The following is a 22493-nucleotide window of genomic DNA, read 5'->3' on the forward strand; positions in this document are numbered from 1 at the left end:
ACAGGCTAAACAGCCTTCTTGCTGTTTCTCATTTCCTTCCCCAAAACTTTGTATAGGCTGCCTCCCGTTGCCTAATATGGACTCCTTCCTCATCAAGATCTCGTAGAATCCCTTGTTCTTTTGAAAACATAGCTTTTATCCCCTCGAAATACTTACCACCTCCTATATGTAGCCTTTCCAGATGCTACTAGTACATGCCTCCCAATACCCTGTATTTATGTACTCTATTTTATATTATTATACTATATATAATATATAGATTATACTATATATTTATAAATAATATATTTTATTATTTATAAACACATTTATCATAAATATTAGTAATTATAAATACCTTGCATTTATTTTGCAGCTGAGTAGCACAGTGGATAGAGTGAGAGGCCTGGAGTCAGAAGACTTCTCTTCCTGAGCTCAAATCTGGCCTCAGATACTTACTGGCTGTGTGACCCTGGGCAAGTCACTTCACCCTGTTTGCCTCAGTTTCCTCATCTGTAAAATGAGCTGTAGAAGGAAATGGCAAACGACTCCAGTATCTCTTCTAAGAAAACTCCAAAAGGGGTCATGCAGATTTAGATACGACTGAACAGTTACAACTATTTTGTATATAATTATCTGGGTATATATTGTTTCCTCCAAAAGAATGCAAGCTTCTCGAGGGCAAGAACCCTTGCCTTTGTCTCTCTAATGCCTAGCATAATACCTGGCACCCAGTGGGTATTTAATAAACATTTATTAATTGATTGATGGATTACAGCTGCCACTAGAAAGTCTCTAGTGTCATATCCAGCGTATTTGCAGCATGGATGAATTTGAAGAGTGGTAGATTAAACTTCAGCAGGGGTTGCCTCTGGCTTCTATAGCTACCAAGGGCAGAGCGTATCATCACTGTAGATGGCAATGGTCCCTCAGAGTGGAGGGGGCACAGAACACAATGGCACTTTCCTGGCTTAGTCCTCGTCCTTGCCTTACTGACTGAAGATTAGCATTTTAGGTTCCTTGTCCAAGCCAGGCTGTCTTGGACAAGGCTTACAGAAGGCTGGCAAATGAGGGAGGAGGCAGGACTGGAGAGGCAGATGCTGTCATCTTCTTTGCTGCCCACAGAAGATGAGGGCATCCCATCCTCTGTCCAAGCTGGTGCAGATTTATACTACCACCTATAGAATGGGCCATAAAAATGATATGATGCTTGGAAAACTCACTATCTTACATGATTTTACAGCTGTCTAAATATTTATCTTTCTGGGTCTTTGGGGGTTTTAGCACTACTTGCACTCTTATGCTAAAAGTATATCTATTAATTCTCATATTTATTCTTCCTTTTTATGCTATAAATTTAACTGATTCATTCAGATCAAGAGCAAGTCAAGTATGGCGGAGGTGGGATCATGTATTTTCACTTGGAAGGGATCTCAGTGGATATAGAGTCTAACCCCTTCACTCTGAAGAAACTGAGGCTCAGACAGATTAAGTGGTTTGCCCAGTGCCACACAGCTTGTAAGTGTCAGAGGCAGGATTTGAATCCAAGTTCTTCATGTCTCAAAAGGCCAGGACTTTATCCACGGCATTTCCAGGGGTTTGGTTACAACCACAAACTATTTTTTTTTTTGTATTTTTGGCAAGGCAATTGGGGTTAAGTGACTTGCCCAGAGTCACAAAGCTAGTAAATGTTATGTGTCTGAGGCTGGGTTTGAACTCAGGTCCTCCTGATTCCAGAGCTGGTGCTCTAGCCACTGTGCCACTTAGCTGCCCCCCACAAGCTCTCTCTTAAAGATGTTCTGCAGCATGCTAAGATGGTAGCAAAGACCCTCAGCATCAAAGGGACACGGAACACAATGGCAGTTTCTTGGCTCGTTTTGTTTCTGACATCTCATCCCTTGTTGGTGTGCGGCTACTGAGGCCTTTTTGGCATCTGGATGTCCTCTGGGAAGGTGCTGCAAAAGTCCGAACAGCCTAGTTTTGTCCCATTGTTTAGCCTTTGACCTGGCAGTAATGGAGACTTAGGAACCTTCCACAAGTCCAGGAAATGTTCCTTCTCTGACTATTTAGCCCTCAGAGGAAAAGAACTTTTCCTCAAAGATGCTCCATGGCCCTAACCAGTCCCATGGGTCTGTACTTTGGCTTCTACGGGGAAATTAGGATGCTGGCTGAAAACCTGACGCTCTGTGTTTGGTGTCTCATTGATAGAGCAGCATTCACTCCAGCCTCTGGGGGAGGGAATGTGGGAAGGCTCCCGGTGTGCAGGGAAGCTGGGGGTCGGGATCACTGGGGGAAGACCAGGTTGGCACTCGGGGGAGGCGGACGCTTTTCCTCCAGGCCTGCCGCCCAGGCACCTGACACTGCTTTTCACAGGAGTTAAGTCTGGTTGCGCTGGTATGCTGCCATTCCCTGAAGGGAGCCCCACCTCTGCCAGCATCCCCTTTGTCCAAGTCACTGAACAACAGGGCTCCCTTGAACAAATGACTCACCTGCTTCTGCTCCTCTCCCAGGCTGTCCCACATGGATGCCACAATCTTGGACACATCCCCAAAGGTGGCATTGGGGTTCTGCCCCTTGATCGCTGCTTGTGTGTCCCTGAAAAACAGGGCGTAGGCTGACACAGGCTTCTGGGGCTCATTGGGGTCCTTCTTTTTCTTCTTCTTTTGGTTCTTGGGCTTTTTCCCCAGATCGGTGGAGGGTCTCTTCTCTCCAGTCACCTGTTTGAGGAACAAGGAGACATGGGGTTGGGCAATGAAGTCAATGAGAATTTGGCTGGGGATAGCTCAGGCTCGGCCTGGCTCCGTCTTGGGGAACCACTGACTCAATCCTCCCGACAGCCTGGAAGTTGGCTCTGGCCCTGCTGTGTCAATACGGGCGCCCGCAAAGTCTTCAAAGCCTGACACAACCCCTGCTCTCCAGCAGCACGAAGTAAAGCTACCTGATCCCATAGGGACCTAGTAAGCAAAATCCTCTGTTACTCTGACACAATGGAGAGGACACTGGAGGTTCTGAGGTCAGAGGATGTGGGTTCAAATTCTACCTATGATACTTAGTACCTGTGTGACCTTGGGCAAGTCACTTAACTTACCTGGGCCTCGGTTTCCTCAGCTACAAAATGAAAAGGCTGGCCTAGATGGAGCCTGAGATCCTTTCCATTTCTAGATCCATGGTCTTATGATGCAGATACCTCCATGGATTCCTCTAGGAGTTGACCAGTTTCTCTGAATTAATTAATCAACACCTAGCTAGGTGGCAGAGAAGATAGAGTGCTGGGCCTACAGTCAGGAAGACTTCAGTTCAGATTGGGTCTCAGATACTTAATAGCTAGCCACTTAACCCTGTTTGCCTCAGTTTCCTCATCTGTAAAATGAGCTGGAGAAGAAAATGGCGAACCACTCCAGGATCTTTGCCAGGAAAACCCCAAATGGGGTCAAGAAGAGTCAGGCATGACTGAAAAATGACTGAACAACAACAAAAATATATGCTAGGCACTCCTGGTAGACAAAAGTGAACCAATCCCTACTCTCCAGGAGGTTACATTGGTGGAGACCCCAATGCATAGATAAGTATATAAACTCTATATAATGCATAATAGATATGAAGTAATTTGGGTGGGGAAGGCATGAGCAACTGGAGGATAAGGAAAGGTGTCATGTAGAAGGTGGTACATGGAATGAGACCTTAAGGAAGCAAAGGATCCTAAAAGGTGGCAGGTAAAGGGAGAGTGTATTCCAGGCATGAGGAACTGCTAATGTAAAGACATGAAGATGGGAAGCGGCTGAGGAACATGTATGAGGAATGGTTAGAAGGACAATTTGCCTAGACTCTAGAGTGTGTGAAGAGTAAGAATGTGTAATAAGACTGGAAGAGTAATCAGTCAGTCAACTGACAAACATTAATTAAGTACCTACTATATGCCAGGCACTGCACTGAATGATGAGGATACAAAGAATGGCAAATTCAGTCCCTGCCCTCAAGGAGCTTACAGTCAAATGAGTGAGATGGCAAGGAAACGACTATGTAAAACATGATAGAAACAGAATAAACTGAAAATAATCATTAGAGGTAAGGCGCTAGAATTGAGGGGGATTGGGAAAGCTTCTTATAGAAGGTAGAATTTTAGCTGGTGCTTGGACGTGGGGAAGCCTGGAGTGAAGAGGAGGAAAACATTGCCAGGCATGGAGTAGAGCCAGTGAAAGTGGCTGGAGTTGGGAGATGGAGCGTCCAGTGCAAGGAAGGCCAGGGCACTGGAGGCCAGTGCCATGGATCAGAATGTATGTGGAGGGTAGGGTGTGAGATCATTGGAAAGGTGGGGGAGGGAGGTGAATCATGAAAGGCTTTCAAAGCTAAATAAAATATTTTATATTTGATCCTGGTGGTAACAGGGAGACACTGGAGTTTCCTGGATTTTGTTGTCTAGTCATTTTTCTTGTGTCTGATTCTTTGTGGCCCTATTTGGAGTTTTCTTGGCAAAGATAGTGGAGCAGTTTGCCATTTTCTTCTTCTTTTTTTGTTTGTTTAGTGAGGCAATTGGGGTTAAGTGACTTGCCCAGAGTCACACAGCTAGTGAGTATTATGTGTCTGAGGCTGGATTCGAATTCAGGTCCTCCTGACTCCAAGGCCAGTGCTCTATCCACTGCGCCACCCAGCTGCCCTGCCATTTCCTTCTCTGGTTCATTTTATAGATGAGGAAACTGAGGCAAACAATGACTCGCCCAGTGTCTGAAGCCAGATTTGAACTCAGGTCTTTCTGACTCCAGGCTCAGAGCTCTACCCACTGCCCCACCTAGCTGCCCCTAGTTTACTGGATTTTTGTTGTTCAGTCACTTTTTAGTTCTGACCAATTCTCTGTAACCCCATTTGGGGCTTTCTGAAATGGCAGAGTTACTGTAGTGGTTTGCCATTGTGGGGAGTGACATATATGTTCAAACCTGAGCTTTAGGGAAGATTAATTTGCCAGCTGAGTGGAAGATAAATCAGAGAGGGGAGAGACTTAGGCAGAAGGACCAATTAGGAGGCTGTTGCAATAGTCCAGGTGAAAGGTAATGAGGGCTGGGTGGCATCTGTGTGAGTGGAAGAAGAGAGAGGACGCAGGTGATGTTGTGGAGGTAGAATAGACAAGAAATATGTGTGCGTGTGGGAAGGTAAGGGAGCACGAAGAGGCAAAGCTGACTCTAAAGTAGTTCACAAGTGATGAGAAGGCTTGTGGTGTCCTCATCTGAAAGGGATGTCAAAACCCTGTCCCTGCCTTCCTTTGGTATCCCATTCAACTTTGACCCTGAGATGCTTTTGGGAAAAAGGTACACAAGCCCAGATCTAACTCTGGATATGCTCTTGAGCGTCTTGCCTTCTTGGGAAGTAACCAGTATAGGGCAAAGAGAGGGTAAGTAACCTGCTCACTGTCCCATAGCCCAGCCCTCTATCCACTGTGCCAGCTGTCTCTCCACTGACAAACATAAACAGTTATCCAACAACCTGAAGGTAGAAAGAGAACAGCGATTTTGTAGCCAGCTTCTTCATCGTATGCTTAGGGCTGAGCTCTCGGGACGTGTAGCCCGGGGCAGGGGTGACATTGTACTAGAAGTCATGAAACATGGGTTCTGGGCCTGGCTCTGTCATTTACAATCTGTGTGACCCGGATAAGAATTGTACCTAAGCCTTCTCTGGGCCTTAGAGCAAAACAGGGATGATAAGATTGTATCTGCCAGCAAGCAGGGGTCAGGAGAGAGAAAAAGAGAGTGAGCGGGAGAGAGAGAGAGAGAGAGAGAGAGAGAGAGAGAGAGAGAGAGAGAGACAGACAGACAGACAGACAGACACAGAGACAGAGAGACAAAGACAGAGACAGAGAGACAGAGACAGAGAGAGAGAGAGACAGAGACAGAGAGAGACAGAGACAGAGAGGTGTATGTGTGTGTATGTGTGTGTGTGTATGGACACGTGCTGGGTGATCTTTTGAGTTTCCCTCCACTTCTCAGGTCTGTGGTGCTACAACACAGTCTGCTACCAGAGGCTATATTTTAGCTGGCCAAATCAGGAGCTGTGCAAATATTTCCTGTTCATCAGTCCTTGTCTGGTCATTAAGACCAGCATCAGGAGAGCAGCATTTGTCAAATGGACAAGTCCCAGTCAACTTTTCTGATTCTTTGGCTCTGGAGCCTCTAGTTGACCTTTCCATGCATTATTTGAGGCCTGTTCAGACCTGCAACCTCACATCAGTGAGGTTCCTCAGGCTTGTGGGGTGAAGCTGGCATAGGAAAGATTAGAAAAATGTGGGATGGGCCAGGAAAGGGTTTTGGACAGAGCAATAGCTGGTTTGAAACCTGCTGTCTCCCCACACCAAAAAAAATTATATCCTTCCCTTCCCCCTAACAACCTAGAGAGGCCACACTTCCTGTGTGGGATAACAAAAGCCAAGGTACTCATGCAACTATATTTCACTGGGGTCCAGTGGAAAATGATTCAAGACCATGTTTTCAAAACACATATGTGTGTACATATATGTGATTATATATCATGCCTTTTTAAAAAAAATTTTTAGGCAATTGGGGTTAAGTGACTTGCCCAGGGTCACACAGCTAGTAAGTGTCAAGTGCTTGGTCTGAGACTGGATTTGAACTCGGGTCCTCCTGACTTCAGGGCCAGTGCTTTATCCACTGTGCCACCTAGCTGCCCCCTATCATGCCTTAATAGGTAAATAATAATATACAATTAGTATATTTTATAATATAATAGAGAATATATGTACAGATAATATGCATATTATATAATAGATAGTATATTATATAATTATATATGTATCACATGATCATATCTGTATATTATATCATAGATAATGTATGCACATCCACAATCCACCCACTCACATACATGCATACACATATACACACACACGCATACACATATGCACACACATGCATACACATGTATACCTATGGACTCACACATGTGCATATATATGTGTATATATCTATATCTATATCTATATCTATATCTATATCTATATCTATATCTATATCTATATCTATATCTATATCTATATCTATCTGTAACCCACCTATATAATGTTACATCTGAAAATGGTGGATTTGAATCTCTCTGTGGGCTCATGAGGGTGTTTTAAAGAGGTGCTCCCTCGTCTTAGGGTGCAGAGGAGTCACTCAGCCCAGCTTTCATTTACACAAACAGGTAGGGCTGGGGGTTGGTGTGGAGGGGCGGAGATGCAGGTTATAGGAACAATTCCAAAACTGAGCTGTCAGGTGTTACACCAATGTATATATCAACACTGGTGGATCAAAACATATGGTTTAGGAGACACTTGTCAGTGTAGACAGCCAGAGAAGGCACTAAATGCTCTCTGTATTGGGGTCGGTTGTCCTCTAAGTTCCTGTTGAGCTCTGTGTCTCTGTTTGGCTTTCTTGTAATTTCAGGATCATCAAACCTATTGCTACTATGTGATGTGCTCTCTCTCTCTCTCTCTCTCTCTCTCTCTCTCTCTCTCTCTCTCTCTCTCTCCTCTCTCTCTCTCCTCTCTCTCTTTCCCTCCCTCCCTCTCCCTCCCTCCCTTCCTCCTTCCCTATCTCTCTCTCCTCCCCTCCTTCCCTTCCTCTCTCCTTCTCTCTCTTTCTCTCTCTCTCTCTCTCTCTCTCTCTCTCTCTCTCTCTCTCTCTCTCTCCTGTCTCCTCCCCTTCTCTGTCTTTTTAAAAATTTCTTTTATTTTTAATTTATGGAATAAAACAAGCATTTCCATAACACAGTATAACAAAAAAGATGATTGCATGTGAAACTGCAAATCTCTTATGTACAACTTGCTATTCCTTTTAAATACCAACAAAGTTATCATGTAAATTTCTTTTTTCTTTTTTCCTCTTTTTTCTTCCCTCCCCCTCTCCCTCTTTCCCTCCATCTCTCTCCTTTTCTCTATCCCCTCATCCTTCTTTCATTCTACTTTTCTCTCCCCCCACCCTTTTATTTTTCAGGCAAACAGGAAAAATCTTGGTCCTCTTTCTACTAATCAATCAATCAGATTACGTGTTTATTGTGTACTGGGCTCTGGGGATACAAGGACATGTTCTATAGGGTGAGACAATATATGCTCATATAAGAATATAAATATAAGGTAATTTCAGGGAGGGGAAAGCGTTAGCATGTAGGGGGAGTTTGGAAAGAGATCTAATGTATAATAAGCCTGGAAAAGGTTAAGCCCCAGGTCATCACTGTGACCCTCACCAAGTGTTTTCCAATAAAGGTACTGCTCATACCTTGTAATGTGCTTCTGTCTCCTCTTCCTGCGTGGAGCTGGAGGGGGATGGTGTAGCTGATTTACTTCCTGGGGGTGATGGGGAGCCGTGGCTCACCCCACTCCTTATTCCCATCTGTGAAATCAGCTGGGACTGGCTGAGGGCGCTCATGTGACTGGCCAGCATCGTGGGGCGATTGAGCAGGGACACCTGCCTGGTGGAGTCGTAGGACGATGCTTCTGCATGGACCATCTCCTGAATCTGGGTTAGGAGAACAGTGTTTTAAAATTAAAAATGTATTTTCCCATTGGTTCATAAAACATACATCATAAGGAAGAATCAAAGAATTGGAGTTCAAAACTTTTAGCTTACGGTCAGAAATTAGCCCTCCTTGTTCAAAGGGAGCCCTGTCTTTACTGGGAAGGGTCACATGGAAAACAACTCTTTTGGCCCCCTGACAACCCTTTTGTTCTTGGACCCTTGCCAGCCAACAGGATCGTAAAAGCATAGATTTCGAGCTGGGAAAGAACTGTAAGGCCCTTTTGCAGATGAGGAAAATGAGGCCAGTATAGGTTAAGTGACTTGCACAAGGTCACCCAGCTAGTGAATGGCAGAGTGAGGATTTGAACCAGATCCTCTGACTCCAGATATAGCATTCTTTCCACCATATTGAGCTGCTTTATTGATTGGGAACATGTCATGACAGGCTTTAAAGGACAAGCTGAAGAGCTTGTATATTATCCTATATAAGCGGTAGAGCAATGTTGACTTTGAATTCAACAGACAGGACAAAAGGAAGATGGAGGGATGGCTTTCAGATCTGCCCTGGGGCCTCAGAGTCTGAGCTTGGGCCAGGTTTCAACTCCCTGCTCCCTTCTCCCTTCTCCCTTCTCCCTGCCCTGACAGGCTGCTGCTTGGAACATGGTCACCAGCAACCTTTACATAATCACCTCTGCAGCTCTAGGCAGGCTGGCTGTGGGTGAGCTCCACACAACACTGCTGGCCCCCAGCCACAAGTCAGACTGAAAAGGTCAGGCAGGCCACTCAGGCTGACAATAAAGGCTTACATGGTGCTTTCTTCCGGCCCTCCTCACCCCTCTCCTGGACTACTGAAATAGTCTCCTAATTAGATTCTCTGCCTCAAGTATCCCCCCTCTCCAACCCATCTTCCACTCAGCTGCCAAAGAGATCTTCCTAAAGCATAGATCTGACCACCATAGTCTCCTACTCAAGAAACTTCAGTGGATCCCTATTACTTCCATGAACAAATACAACTTGCTTCTCTGTTTGTCACTTAAAGCTCTTTACAGGCTTCTCCCTTCATATCTTTCTAGTTCTTTAAAACAACCCTCACAAACTCTATGGTCAAGTCATGCTGGCCAACTGGCATTTCCTTGTACACCCACTCCATCTCCCAATGCTGTGTCTTTTTGCTTAACGTCCTGCCCACGTCTCCCGTCTCACCTCTGACTCTCCGTCAAAGATTCAGCTCAAACCCAACTCTGCAGGAGGCTCTACCTAATGATCTCTGATGGTCAGAAACAGAAGCACAGATTTAGAGCTGAGAAAGAACAGCTAGTCCAATTGACTCATTTTTCAGATGAGGAAAATGAGGTCCTTCTAGGTTATGTGACTAATACAGGTGGGAAGCTGCTAGGCCCTCCCCTCTTACAGTAACTTTCTGTCGACACTGCATGTATCTTACACGCACTTAGATTTAATGCTTTCTTTTCTACTAGAATGTGGGCTCCTTGAGAGCAAATACTGCTTCCTTCCCTTCCCTTTCTTTCCTCCTTCTCCCCTCCCTTATCACTTAGTAGAGAGACTGGAACAGAACAGATATGAATAAACATCTATTGATTGAAGGGAAGGGAATAAGCATTTATATATTTGCCAGACACTGGGCCGAGCACTTTACAATGATCTCATTTGATCTTCACAACAACCCTGGAAGATAAGGGTTATCATCACCCCCATTTTAGAGATGAAGACCCTGAGGTAGATAGAGGTTAGGTGACTTGCCCAGGATCACACAGCTAGTAAGTGTCTGAGGACAGATTTGAATTCAGGTCCTCCTGATTCCAAGTCCAACTCTCTATCACTGCACTTCCTTGTGGAAGTGATTAAGGATTGCTTGTTGATTGAACCAGGCTTGAGAAACATTTCTCTGGGCCAGCTCTGAGCTCTCTCAGCCCTGAAACGTTTGGCAGAGGGACGAAAGGATGTAGAGGGGTGGCTGGCTGTGGGTCTCCTCCTGCAAGTCAAGCCCCAAGGAAATCCCCAAGCTTCTGGAGCTCCCTTGACAACTTGGTTTGGGACCACGGTCCATCAGGTAGCCTCAGTAACCTATGGTGAATGGTGATGTTTGCAGGCTGCTGTGTAAAGAAGTGATGTCTGCCTCAATCAAGGTCAAGCTTCTCGGGGGTGGCTGTGTTGGGAGAGGCCAGGTCTGTCCACTTCACTCCATCTATCCTTCGGGACTGTTGGAGGCCTGAAATACGTCTCTTCTTTCAGGATAAAGAGGCTTGATCCATCAAAATGAGATACATGTGAAGGATTGGGAGCCTCAACTGTTACTCTGCCATCAATTAATCAACAAGGATTCAATTCATTTACTAAGAACTTATTACGTGCAAAGCAGTGAGATAGAGTGGTAGTTATCCTCCAAGGCAGAGGCAGCAGGGCTCAAGCCTTCCGGCTGTGTGACCTTGGGCAGATCCCTTAAGCTCTCCATATTCCAGTCACCTCACTAAGACTGAAAGTTGCAGAATAGGGGACAATATTCATTGGCAGAGGCAGCTTCCCTACATCAGTGAAGTCACAGGTTGGGTACAAAATGTGTGCAAGGTATTGTGTTTGGCCCTGGGGATACTGAGACAAAGTGTCAAACAACATACATCTGTAAAAAGCTGACACTTCCTGGAGAGGCCCAGGTGGTGATACAGAGGGAAAAAACAGAGTCTTTAGAGTAAGAAGACCTAGGTACAAACCCTGCCTCTGACACTTTCTAGTTGTGTGACCTTGTGGCAAATCATTTCATCGCTCAGGCCTCAGTTTCCTCATTTGTAAAATGAGGGAGGTTGAACTAGCTGGATGCTAAGGTCTCTTCCAAATCTACATCTACAATGCTATGATTTGTAGAGGAACTCTCAAGTGTGGGAACTCCCTCCATCAATGTAGAGATCAAACATAGAGGTTAAGGGACTTGCCCAGTGTCACACAACTAGTAAGTGTTAGAGATGGGATCTCCTTTACTCCAAGCCTACTACTCTATTCACTCTGTTACTCTGTCTTTAAAACTGTCTTTATAATAACTGCTATTATTAACTTCCCCTTCAATTTCTGATGTTTACCATGTTGATAGTACCATGGAAGAGGAAGCAGGGCTCTACCATTTCTCCAGGCTCCCCTGAGAGTCCAGGAATGGCTTCCTCTGGGCTCCTGGCTTAGGTGAAATAAAGATGATTTAGAATAGGGGTGGGGAGCCTGCGGCCTTGAGGTCGCATGTGGCCCTCTAGGTCCTCAAGTATGGCCCTTTAACAGAATCCAAACTTCACAGAACAAATCCCCTTAATAAAAGGATACCCAAGGACCTAGAAGGCCACATTGGCCTCAAGGCTGCAGCTTTCTCACCCTTGATCTAGAATGAGGAGGTAGGTAGGTCTCAAATCGGGGTCAGTATCAGCAATGGATCCCAATTAGTTCTGCCGTGTGTAATGCCCCAGAGATCTCTGGGTCACATTGCCTGGTACCCTGAAGGTACCTGTGGGATGGAAGGCTGGTTTAAGGTGTTTTGAAAGCCTCTTTCCTTGGGTTGAAGCCATGCTGGCTGACCTCAAACATACTTCCCAGCCTCAACCACAGGCTGGGGTGCAGAGGGTGAAGCAGCCTTTGGGCCCCCAGACACCAGGTGGCTGATGGTTTAGAGAGGTCGGGGAGAGGTGGTGGGTGAAAACCAAAATGTAGGTCACCAGGCCACAGGTCCTTAGCTAACCAGACAGAGCTCCATGAGGGCAGGTGGGAGGTCTTATCCATCTCTGTCTCTCCACAAGCATGCCCCCCATAACTATTTGTTTAGATATACAGATAAATTATTTATTAAGTGTTTATTATGTGGTAGGCCCTGTGCTAAGGGCTGGGAATACAAATACAAGCAACCAAAAGTCCTTGCCCTCAAGAAGCTTACATTTGAATGGTAGAAGGCAACACATACTAAACAGGGGAAAACAGGGGGATGAAGGTGAGGTAACAATGCAGCGGCATGGCACAAAGGCCTGGATCCCTGTGAGATGAGTCCGAGGGCCACCCATCAGAGGATGCAGCATAACCTCAGTTATCCACCACTAGCATGAAATGGGCCTGATTCAGATAAGTGAATTTTCTAGATAAATGAGGTTTACACTTTTAAGCTCCTAGACAGTTGAGTTTTTAATTTGTTTTTTCTTTTTTTCCCCATTTCCAGTGGGAAACTTTGCTGAGATGGATTGCATGCTTCCTTTCCTTCTTACAGAGGGTCCTGAGCATTGTTCAAACTTTTCCCTGAGACTCAGGCTATCATTTCTGGGTTGTAACACAGGTAAGTCTTCAGAGGTTAATGTGGTCCACACAGGCAAGGGAACTATTGGCTCTCCACCAATCGGCCCTGATGGTTAGATATGGGGAATTCATAGGATCTAGATCAACCTCCTAGCTTTACAGATGAGTAAACTGAGGCAGAGGTCAAATGACTTGCCCAGCGTTACAGAGCTAGTAAATATCTGAGGCATGATTCAAACTCAGGTCTTCCTGACTCAAAATCCAGAGCGTAGCCACCATGACGCCCAGATGCTTCATGAACTGTCCGAAGTTATACAGATAGTGAATGGCAAAGACATTTAGATTAAAAATCCAGGGCTCTTTCACCTTTGCCCTGGTGCTCCTCCTATCATTTGAGGTAGCCAGGTGGTACAGTGGACAGAGTACTCAGCCTGGGGGTCAGGAAGACCTGAGTTCAAACCTAGCCTCAGACACTTACTAGCTGTGTGACCCTGGGTAAGTCACTGAGCCTCTGTTTGCCTCAGTTTCTTCAACTGTAAAATGGGGATAATAACGGTACCTACTTCCCAAGGTTGTTGTGAAGATCAAATTACAGCACTTAGCACTGTGTCTGGCAAGCAGTAGGTGCTATATAAGTGCTTATTCCCTTTTCCCTTCCTATAAGCTTTTAATGCTTTTCATGCTTCCTTCCATGTTAGGCTACTACTTCCTTCCTTTTTCAAGGTGCCTGCCTCTAGCAATGTCACCTCTTTTCTCCATCAGTTTGTTACTTCTGATATGCTTTGGGATGGAGAGCAAAATAATGGCAACTCACATTTTTGTGTTACTTTAAGATTTACAAAGCCCATGTCAGAATTGTCTGCAAAATAAGAGTAAGCAGGCACTGAGGCTCTCCTGATACTCAAAGGTCTTTTTTTTTTCTTCCTTTCTGGTTCTTAACCTTGTTCCACACAGCTTAAGCTGCTGGATAAATACTGGAAGGTAAATGAAAGGTTATTGTATTTTTTAAAAGACAACAGAAGATAACATACTTATAGCTGAGAATTTTGAGGTCATCTACTACAATCCCCTCATTTCACAGTTGAGGAAACTGAGGCCAGAGAAGTTAAGTGACTTGCCCAAGATTATGTGAGGAGTAAATGGCAGAGACATTCCATTCTTCTGACTTTAAATCTAGTGTTCTTAAGCTCATACTGAGCTCATTCAACTACAGCATTATTTAAACTTGCTTTAATAAGTAGATAATTAAAAATTATTTATTTTTGAATTTAAATACAAAAAGACAAAAAAGAAAACATTTCTGTGTACACAGCACAACATAAAAAGAGGATTCAGATAAAACTATGGACTTCCATTTCACACTGTTTACTTTTTTTGAAAAACCATGTAATAAATACACATCATTTTCAAAACTACCCTGCTTTATAATAAGTGGGTAATTTTTAATTGGTGTAGCAATGGCTCACTTATTTATTCAACAAATATTTATTAAGTGGTTAAAGAAATAGATGCTTCTCAAATACAAAAAACAAGTTTGTTCACGGAAGTAGGTTAAATCAACCTACTGCAATCCTTACAGTTTAGCAAACTGCTTACAGGGAGTATGGGCTTACCCTTCAGCCCAAACTTTGTCCAAATCATTACCACTTGTCTATGTTAATATGACTCAAATTCTTGAAATTTTGCAGAGTGAGGGCTTGAGAGAGGGTATGTTTTGTGGAAAACTGCCTTTTCATAAGTGCATACTGTGGCATTTATAAAAGTTTGAGAGTTATAATTTCTGGGTAATTTAATCATATTATTAATAATGCCAGCATTTTGATAAAAGGATGGCTATTTGGCCATCATTCTCTTAGACCAAAGACCATCATAGTGGCTGACTCACATACTCTGGAAGAGGGGTGTTACGCGAGGGTGGCAATCAACTCTGATTGGTTAACAATTAATGAGAGAATGGATATTACAATGAGGGGCTGAACTTGAACTCTGATTACATCTTTACTTCTTAAGTTAGCCCCAGCCTTGGGCAATCTATTGGAAGAATTTACCCCCACCCAAGCCTGAGCAGAACACAATGGCTTCCCTACCTGGGTGGGGTCTGGATAGAGAAGAAGGTTAGCTCAACCTTCAGAGACTGAGGTTTTGAAATGAAGATAAAAGAAAAAGGGAGAAATCTGAACCTCCCCAAATCACTGGTTATTGATAATAATTTCTCTCAGTCTTATGTGGTCTATGTTGTGGGGAATCAGTCAGATGTCAGAGGCCCCACGCCATCTGTGGCCAGTCACTAGCATGATAATTTCCAGAAATTAGGACACGGATGGGGAACCTGTGGCCTCAAGGCCACATGTGACTTCAAGTGCAGTCCTTTGACTCGGATTGGATTCAGCCAAAGGGCCCCACTGCAGGACCCAGAGAGCCACATGGGGCCTCAAGGCCGCACGTGACTTCAAGTGCAGTCCTTTGACTCGGTTTGGCTTCAGCCAAAGGGCCCCACTGCAGGACCCAGAGAGCCACATGGGGCCTCAAGGCCGCACGTGACTTCAAGTGCAGTCCTTTGACTCGGTTTGGATTCAGCCAAAGGGCCCCACTGCAGGACCCAGAGAGCCACATGGGGCCTCAAGGCCACAGGTTCCCTGCCCCTGGACTGGGATATGGCCCATTCTCCATTTTACCAGCTGCAATCCACATATTCCATGTCTTTCACTGAACTCAAATTTTTCCTTAGGCTTCCATGAAGGAAGAGGTGAGAACAATGACTGTTATTTGACCTAGGAAGCAGCAGGGATGCAAATGAATAGGGGATCCGAAAGATTCTGGAAACAACCAAAGGGAGCTGTGGAGCTTGAGTGACCTCTGCTCTCCTATGGGCGCGTCACCCCTTGTGCTACTCGCCCAAGTGTGAGGTCTCTCTCCTCTTTTTTAGAACGGAAAACACAATTTACTAGAAGTCTTGGCCGTGATTAAGTGAAGCAGACGTTGTCTGCTGCATTATTGGCTAACCGTTAATTTTTAAAGTTACAGATGAAGGCTAAAGAGCTCCAAGATGTATCAAATGGAGCATGGCTCTGAATCACTGACATGGAGTGAGATCGAACAATCGTGTTCCTTTAAGGCGTTACTGACAACAGATTGTGCACGGAGTGAAAAACAGTAGAAACTGCCGCAAGTGGTTGAAAATACCCTGGATTATGCTGTTATCTGTTTCACCACCGCTGGAAAAGACAGAAATGTTCCCTAGGCGCTTCTAAGGCAGCCAGGTGGTGCAGGGATAGAGCATTGGACCCTGGAGTCAGGAAGACCTGAGTTCAAGTTTGGCTTCAGACACTTCCTAGCTGTGTGACCCTGGGCAAGTGGACTACTTAACCCTGTTTGCCTCAGTCTCCTCATCTGTACAATGAGGTAGAGAAGGAAATAGCAAGCCACTCTAATATCTTTGCCAAGAAAACCCAGACGGGGTCACGAAGAGTCGGACATGATTGAAAACAACAGCAAATGTTCTTCTTTTGACTCATATAATAACTCCAAATCCTCCAGCTCTGCTGGGAGAAAACATGAGCGGGGGCAAAAGCCAAGTGTTCCTGCAGACTCCCACATCACAAGCCTCCTATTTGGCCATCTATGGGACCCATAGTCCCACAAAGACAGAGCCACATACACGCATCCAAAGACACAGATCTGCTCTGTGACGGTCGGGCTCTTGGGCAGCTGTGGCATGGCTCAGTACCTTTAGTGTTAAGTCTCAATATCGAGAAAATTCTAGGTGCAATCTCACCTATTATACTCACCAGCTGTATGACTTTGGGCAAATGACTTAACCTCTCTGGGCCTTATTTGTCTCATCTGTAAAATGGGGATGATGATAACAATGGCTAACATTTACATAGTGCTTACTGTATGCTAAGAACTATACAATTATTACCTCATTCGATCCTCACAACAACCTTGGGAGTCAGGTGCTGTTATTATTCCCATTTTATAGGTGAGGAAACTGAGGCAAAGAAAGGTTATGTGACTTGACCAGGATCTTACAGCTAAAGTACCTGAAGCTGGATTTGAACTCAGGTCTTCTTAACTCCAGGCTTGGTGCTCTATCCACTGCTCTACCTAGCCTCTCCTACTTCACAGGATTGTTTTGAGGATGAAATGAGGTAATATATGAAAAGGGCTTTGCAAAGCTTTGAGTGTTTTATGAATTTTAGTTGCTTTTGTCATTATTGACATTATTAACATGGTCTGGACTTATCCTTCCATCCTCCCTTAATACAGCTACCCTACAGACCGCCCAGATCCTGGAGGCCCGAACCTTCTGACCACAGCCCTTTGCCCTCTGCCCTGTCTGGCTCTGCAGTGACTGCCTTAGCCTCAGCCCATTCTGATCTCACCCACGGTGCTTAGCGCTTTGCACAATGGGACAACAGGCCCTGATGGGAGGGCTGTACCACGCTCATGCCCCCTGGATAGGCCCTGCCTCCCCAGGGCTATCAGAAGAAGAACATGGCAGCCCTTCACTCCTCCATCTGAACAAGAAGGCTCCCTGGGGAAGCAATGGTCATCACAAAGGTGGAAGAAGGCACCTTCCCTGATGCCGGTCTGAAACCAAGGAAAGCCCTCTTGCCACATGGCAGGGGAAGGGGCCTACGGTCCTCCCAGCCCAGGAGAAGGCCAAAGTTAGAGACATCAACCAGATTCACCTTTACTGAGCAGCATTCAAGTTAATTCAAATCCATTATTTATTTTGATGTGTTTTTTAAAATTTTGAGTTCTAAACTCCCTCCCTTCCTCTAACCCTTCTTCCACCTACTGAGAAGGCAAGCAATATACCATTATGCAAAACATACGTCCATAAGTTAATTCAAATCAAGAAACATTTATTGAGTGCCTGCCGTGTGCCAGGGACCATACATTTTCCTTGTCATTCAGTGAACATGGTCAGTGGTTTTTTTTTTCATTGTTGTTTTTTGGTCCAGAACCAAAACCTCATTTGTATAGAGACATCCTGGTGTGGAAAATCTGACAGATACCAGGCCACAATCCATCAGCAGAGTCTAGTCACAGAAAGCTGCCTGAGGCACTGCTAAGTTAAAAGACAAGCCCAGAGTCCCCCAGCTAACATGAGCTAGCTCTGGGTCCCCCCTGACTCTGAGGCCAGCCCTCTATCCACTACGCCATACTGCTGAATGTTCATTCAGAGTGACAAAGAATTTAGAGCTGGGAGTCACCTCAGAGATGAAGAGAAAACTGAGGCTCAGAGGAGGCCAGTGGTTTGTTTAAAGTCCCATGGCTAATAAGTGGCAGAGCCAGGATTCAAACTTCTTCTTGAAGCTGGAATCCCTAATATGACACTCAGAAAAGTGGTCAGACAGGCCTCCCTTGACAACCCCTAAAGATGGAGAACTCGCTATTTCCTATACTGGAAGGGGGGCTTAGAGAAACAGCCAGATGGCAAGTATCTATACACTGGACTTGGATTCAGGAAGACTACCTCGGATACTACCTGTGTGATCCTGGGCAAGCCACTTAATTGCTCTTGGCCTCAGTTTCCTCATCTGTAAAATGTAGTGTAGAAATCTAGGCAAAATTTGGGGATCCCATTTTCCCTCTATAATCACGAATGCCAGGTGGCTGCTTGACTCTGAATGACATGCTCACAGATTTAAAGCTGGGAGGGTCATAGGATCAGAAATTTAGAGTGAGAATAGATCTTAGAGGGCAGCTAATCAGACCATTTCATTTTACAGAGGAGGAAACTGAGGCCTAGAGACATTAAATGACCTACCCAGGGTCACACTGCTAGGAAGTGTCTGAGGCTGGATTTGAACTCAAGTCTTCCTGACTCCAGGCCTGATGCTCTGTGCACTCTGGCGCCACCTAGCTGCCTGGTATGACACAGTGGATGCACTTAGAGTTAGCAAGACCTAGGCTTAAGTCCCACCTCTGACACAAACTACTTGTAAGACCACGGACAAGTCACCTAGGCTCTCTAAGCTACAGTCTTCCTCATCTGTGAATACTACCTGCAGAGGGAAAGGAGTATTGGCTTTGGGGTCAATGCCTCTGCAGCTTACTGTGTGGCCTTGGATAAATCACCTAACCTCTCTGGGTCTTGGTTTCTCCCTCTGTAGAATGTGGGGGTTAGATGAGAATGCTTCTCAGTCTGTGATCCTGTAATCTGTAGGACCTACGTTAAGGGTAAGGCTCAAATAAGACAATGTATGGAGAGAGCTTTGCAAACTTTAGAGTGTTATATAAATGTCACACTCATCATCATTGTTGTTATACTCTGAGGTGCCAAACCTCGCCAGTGTGAGGGTGTGAGAGTGGAGTTAGGGGAGATGATATGAAGAAAGAGACTGAGTCAGGAGCCCTTCATCCAGCTCCGAGGAGAAGAGCATTCTCTACTTGGTTCTATCCTTAGCCTTGATTTTCCTTTTATCTAAAAATTCAAATCAGGGCAACAATTGTCCAAGAAAGGTTACAAAAGAAGTGTGGTTTTAAGTCCTGAAATCACAAATGGCTCATCCTCATTTGGAGCCCTTCCACTCTCCTGGGTAAATAGTGTATTAAGACAATTTTTAAAAACTCTTATTATGGGGCCAGCAGACCAGAACAGCTTCATCGAGCCGTTAAATATGTAATCATACATTTTTTTCCTTTAAATTGCATATTATTTATGCAACAGAGCAGAACAACTCCAAAGGAGTAATTACGACTCTGGCGTGCGTGCTGTGGTTAGAAAAACCCTCATGGAAACAAACGTGAGGGGAAGTCAGTCAGTCTGTCCCCTGAGCACTGTTCAATCTCCTCTTCACAGCCCTCTCTCCCTTACCAGCCCCTGCTCTGCCTCCTGGGATGCTGCTTGTGCCCTGGGGTCTCCATGGCTGGGCTTCCAGGAGCAGGCAGGGACGATGATTCCACTGTGGAATGTTGGGGTAGGAGGAGGTCGATGGATGGTAGCCATCACCTGGAGCCACCCTCCTTCCCACCTCTTTCCCCCTCATCAACTCTGTCAAGACCAGCTCCAGTTCTGGGCCAGAATTCTATAGCCCTGGGCCAACGTGTGGGGAGCAGATAGTGGTGTAGAACCCTGGGAAGAAGAATTTGGGGATCCTGCTTCCCCACTACAGTCAAGAATGTTGGGGGCCCCCTCAACCTTGGGATCACAGGTTCACAGGTGTAAAGCTGTGAGCATCATAGGATCACAGGCTTGAGAGAGAAAAGATGGTAGAGTTCAGTAGATAGAGCCCCTCATTGTTTTTTGGTGAGGCAATTGGAGTTAAGTGACTTGCCCAGGGTCACACAGCTAGTAAGTGTCAAGTATCTGAGGCTGGACTTGAACTCAGGTCCTCCTGACTCCAGGGCCAGTGCTCTATCCACTGTGCTACCTAGCTGCAGCGACCCCTTCATGTTTTAGAGGGGAAACAGGTCTAGAAGTTAAATGACTCACTTGTGGTCACATGGGTACCATCAGTGGCAGAGCCAGCAGCACTGATACCTAGGGTATCTAACTCCACCTGGAGTGTGCTTGCCATTTGTTAAATTATACTCTGAGCCTGTCTTAAAACAGCAAGATGGCAAAGAGCCCCGGGCTGGGAGTTGGGAGCAGTTGGCTGTGTGCTTGGCTTTGCCACTAATCTGCTATGTAGCCTTCGCTGAGCATCTTCCTCTCTCTCGGGACCTTAGGCAAACCGAGGTTTCCCAAGTTCCATTTCTCTTCCCATTGGATGGTGCTTCTCTCCTCTACAGAATGAGCTAAAAAGGGTAGCCTACAACCCAGGCCTGGCACCGGTGCTTAACCCCATGGACTAAGGAGGCTCCACTGGATTGTGGGAACGTGGAAAACGCACTGACTGTGGAGTCTCTTACGCTGACTGTCTCTATGACCTTGATCCTCGTTCTTCTCATCTGTCAAGTGAGGAGGGGGTGGTGTGGAGCAGACAGCCTCAGAAGTCCCTTCAAAATCGAGATGTGATCTTGTGTGAACGTCAGAGCCAGAAGGGACCAGCCCCTTCACTTTGCAGATGAGGAAACTGAAGCTCAGCAAAGGGCAAGGACTTGCTAAAGTTACCCAGCTAGTAAATGGCAGGGCCAGGATTTGAATGCAGGTCTCCCAACTTCATTAATTCACTCATATATCCATTCATTCAACAAGTATTTATTAAACACTACTGTGTGCCAAGCACTGGACTGGGAATACAGTGATTAAAATAAAATGGTCTCAATAATAATTGTATTATTAAAATAAAATGGCATTCTTATTGTGGGAAAAAAATACATATGTAGGTAAGTAAATAAAATTATGAAAAGTAAATAAAAGTAAGAGTTTTGTTATATTTTAAGGGAGTGGGGAAGGATGACACTAGCAACAGGAGAATTAGGAAAGGCCTCATGTAGGAGATGTTGCTCGAGCTGAGTCGTGAAGGAAGCTGGGGTTTCGAAGAGGTTAGAGCATTCCTGGCAGGGGACCCAGGCATTGCAAAGGCAGAGAGATGGAAAAGAGCGTGTTGTGCATTGGGACTAGCCAGGAAGTCAGTGTGGCTGGAAGGTAAGTGTGCGTGAAGGGAGGCAGTAAGCCTGGAAATGTAGATAGGCTGGAGCTAAATTGTGAAGGGCTTTAAATGCCAAACAGAGGACTTCTATACTGGAGGTAACAGGGAATCACTCGACCTTGAGCAGGGGAGCAACGTGGTACAATGACCACATCCCTTTGTTCATCAGACACCTCCATATGCTCCCAGGTTTAAAACTTCCCCTTCAGCCTTGTGGTCAGCCATGCTCTCTAGCTTTGTTTCTGATAGCTTTCTCCATGCCGGGAAGACCAGACACTGTACTTCTACTTCTTTTGGTCTAGTGAGATCCTATTAATTTTGTTTTATTTGGAGGCAATCGGGGTTAAGTGACTTGCCCAGGGTCATCAACTAGTAAGTGTCCAGGGCTGGATGTGAACTCAGGTCCTCTTGATTCCAGGGCTGGTGCTCCATCAACTGTGCCAACCAGCTGCCCCAAATTCTATTGATTTTGAAGGCTTAACCCAAGTCCTGTATCCTCAGGGAAGCTTTGACCTCTCTAGTCCTTAAGAGCTCTCCCTCCGAAGCTCTTAGCACACTCACTATGTGCGCCAGTCTGGTGATGCCTCTTTTCATGGGTGTCTTATCGCTTTATCTGAATTGAGAGACTATTTTATTGAACCAGAGAGTGTCAGAGCTGGGGGGTGCCTGAGGGACTTTTTAGCCCAACCCTCTCACTTCCCAGATGATCTCCAGGGTCCATTCTAGCTCTGCAAGGATTCCTCTTTCGTTCTAAGCAACCTTCTCTCAATGAAAAAAACTTTGTAGTTGAGAGCACCTGATGAGACTTTAAATGGAAGAGTTTTGAAAAAAACCAATGCTTTTTAAAAAAAAATTTATGGATATCTTGAGAGTCTTTTGTTTTTCTCAGGACAGCCATAATTTAATAATTTTTTAAAAAGTGGATGATTAAAATATTTTACACACAGTAGGCACTTACTAAATTCTTTTTGTTGTTCAGTTATTTTCTTCATTATTTATTTATTTAGGCTAGGCAATGGGGTTAAGTGACTTGCCCAGGGTCACATAGCTAGTGAGTGTTTTTTTTGTGTCTGAAGCTGGATTTGAACTCAGGTCCTCCAGAGTCCAGGGCTGGTGCTCTATCCACTGCACCACCTAGTTGCCCCTTCAGTTATTTTTTTCAGTCCTGTCTGACCCTTTGTGACCCCATTTG

General features: G+C 45.2%; 1 protein-coding gene across 6 annotated transcripts in view; it reads right to left on the bottom strand.

Moving 5' to 3' along the window:
* The window catches only part of TOX2 (TOX high mobility group box family member 2), a 327883-nt gene that overhangs the window by 39484 nt on the left and 265906 nt on the right, over positions 1-22493 (bottom strand). For all 6 annotated transcript variants that reach the window (XM_020998643.1, XM_078150271.1, XM_078150272.1 and 3 more), the window contains 2 exons: positions 8238-8477; positions 2469-2696 (listed from right to left, as the gene is read on the bottom strand). In XM_020998643.1, coding sequence (XP_020854302.1) covers positions 2469-2696; positions 8238-8477 — 468 coding nt within the window. The remainder of the gene's footprint in view (positions 1-2468; positions 2697-8237; positions 8478-22493) is intronic.

This window comes from Phascolarctos cinereus, unplaced genomic scaffold, assembly GCF_003287225.1.
Source record: "Phascolarctos cinereus isolate Bilbo 61053 unplaced genomic scaffold, phaCin_HiC Scaffold_2;HRSCAF=192, whole genome shotgun sequence".
Lineage (NCBI taxonomy): Eukaryota > Metazoa > Chordata > Mammalia > Diprotodontia > Phascolarctidae > Phascolarctos > Phascolarctos cinereus.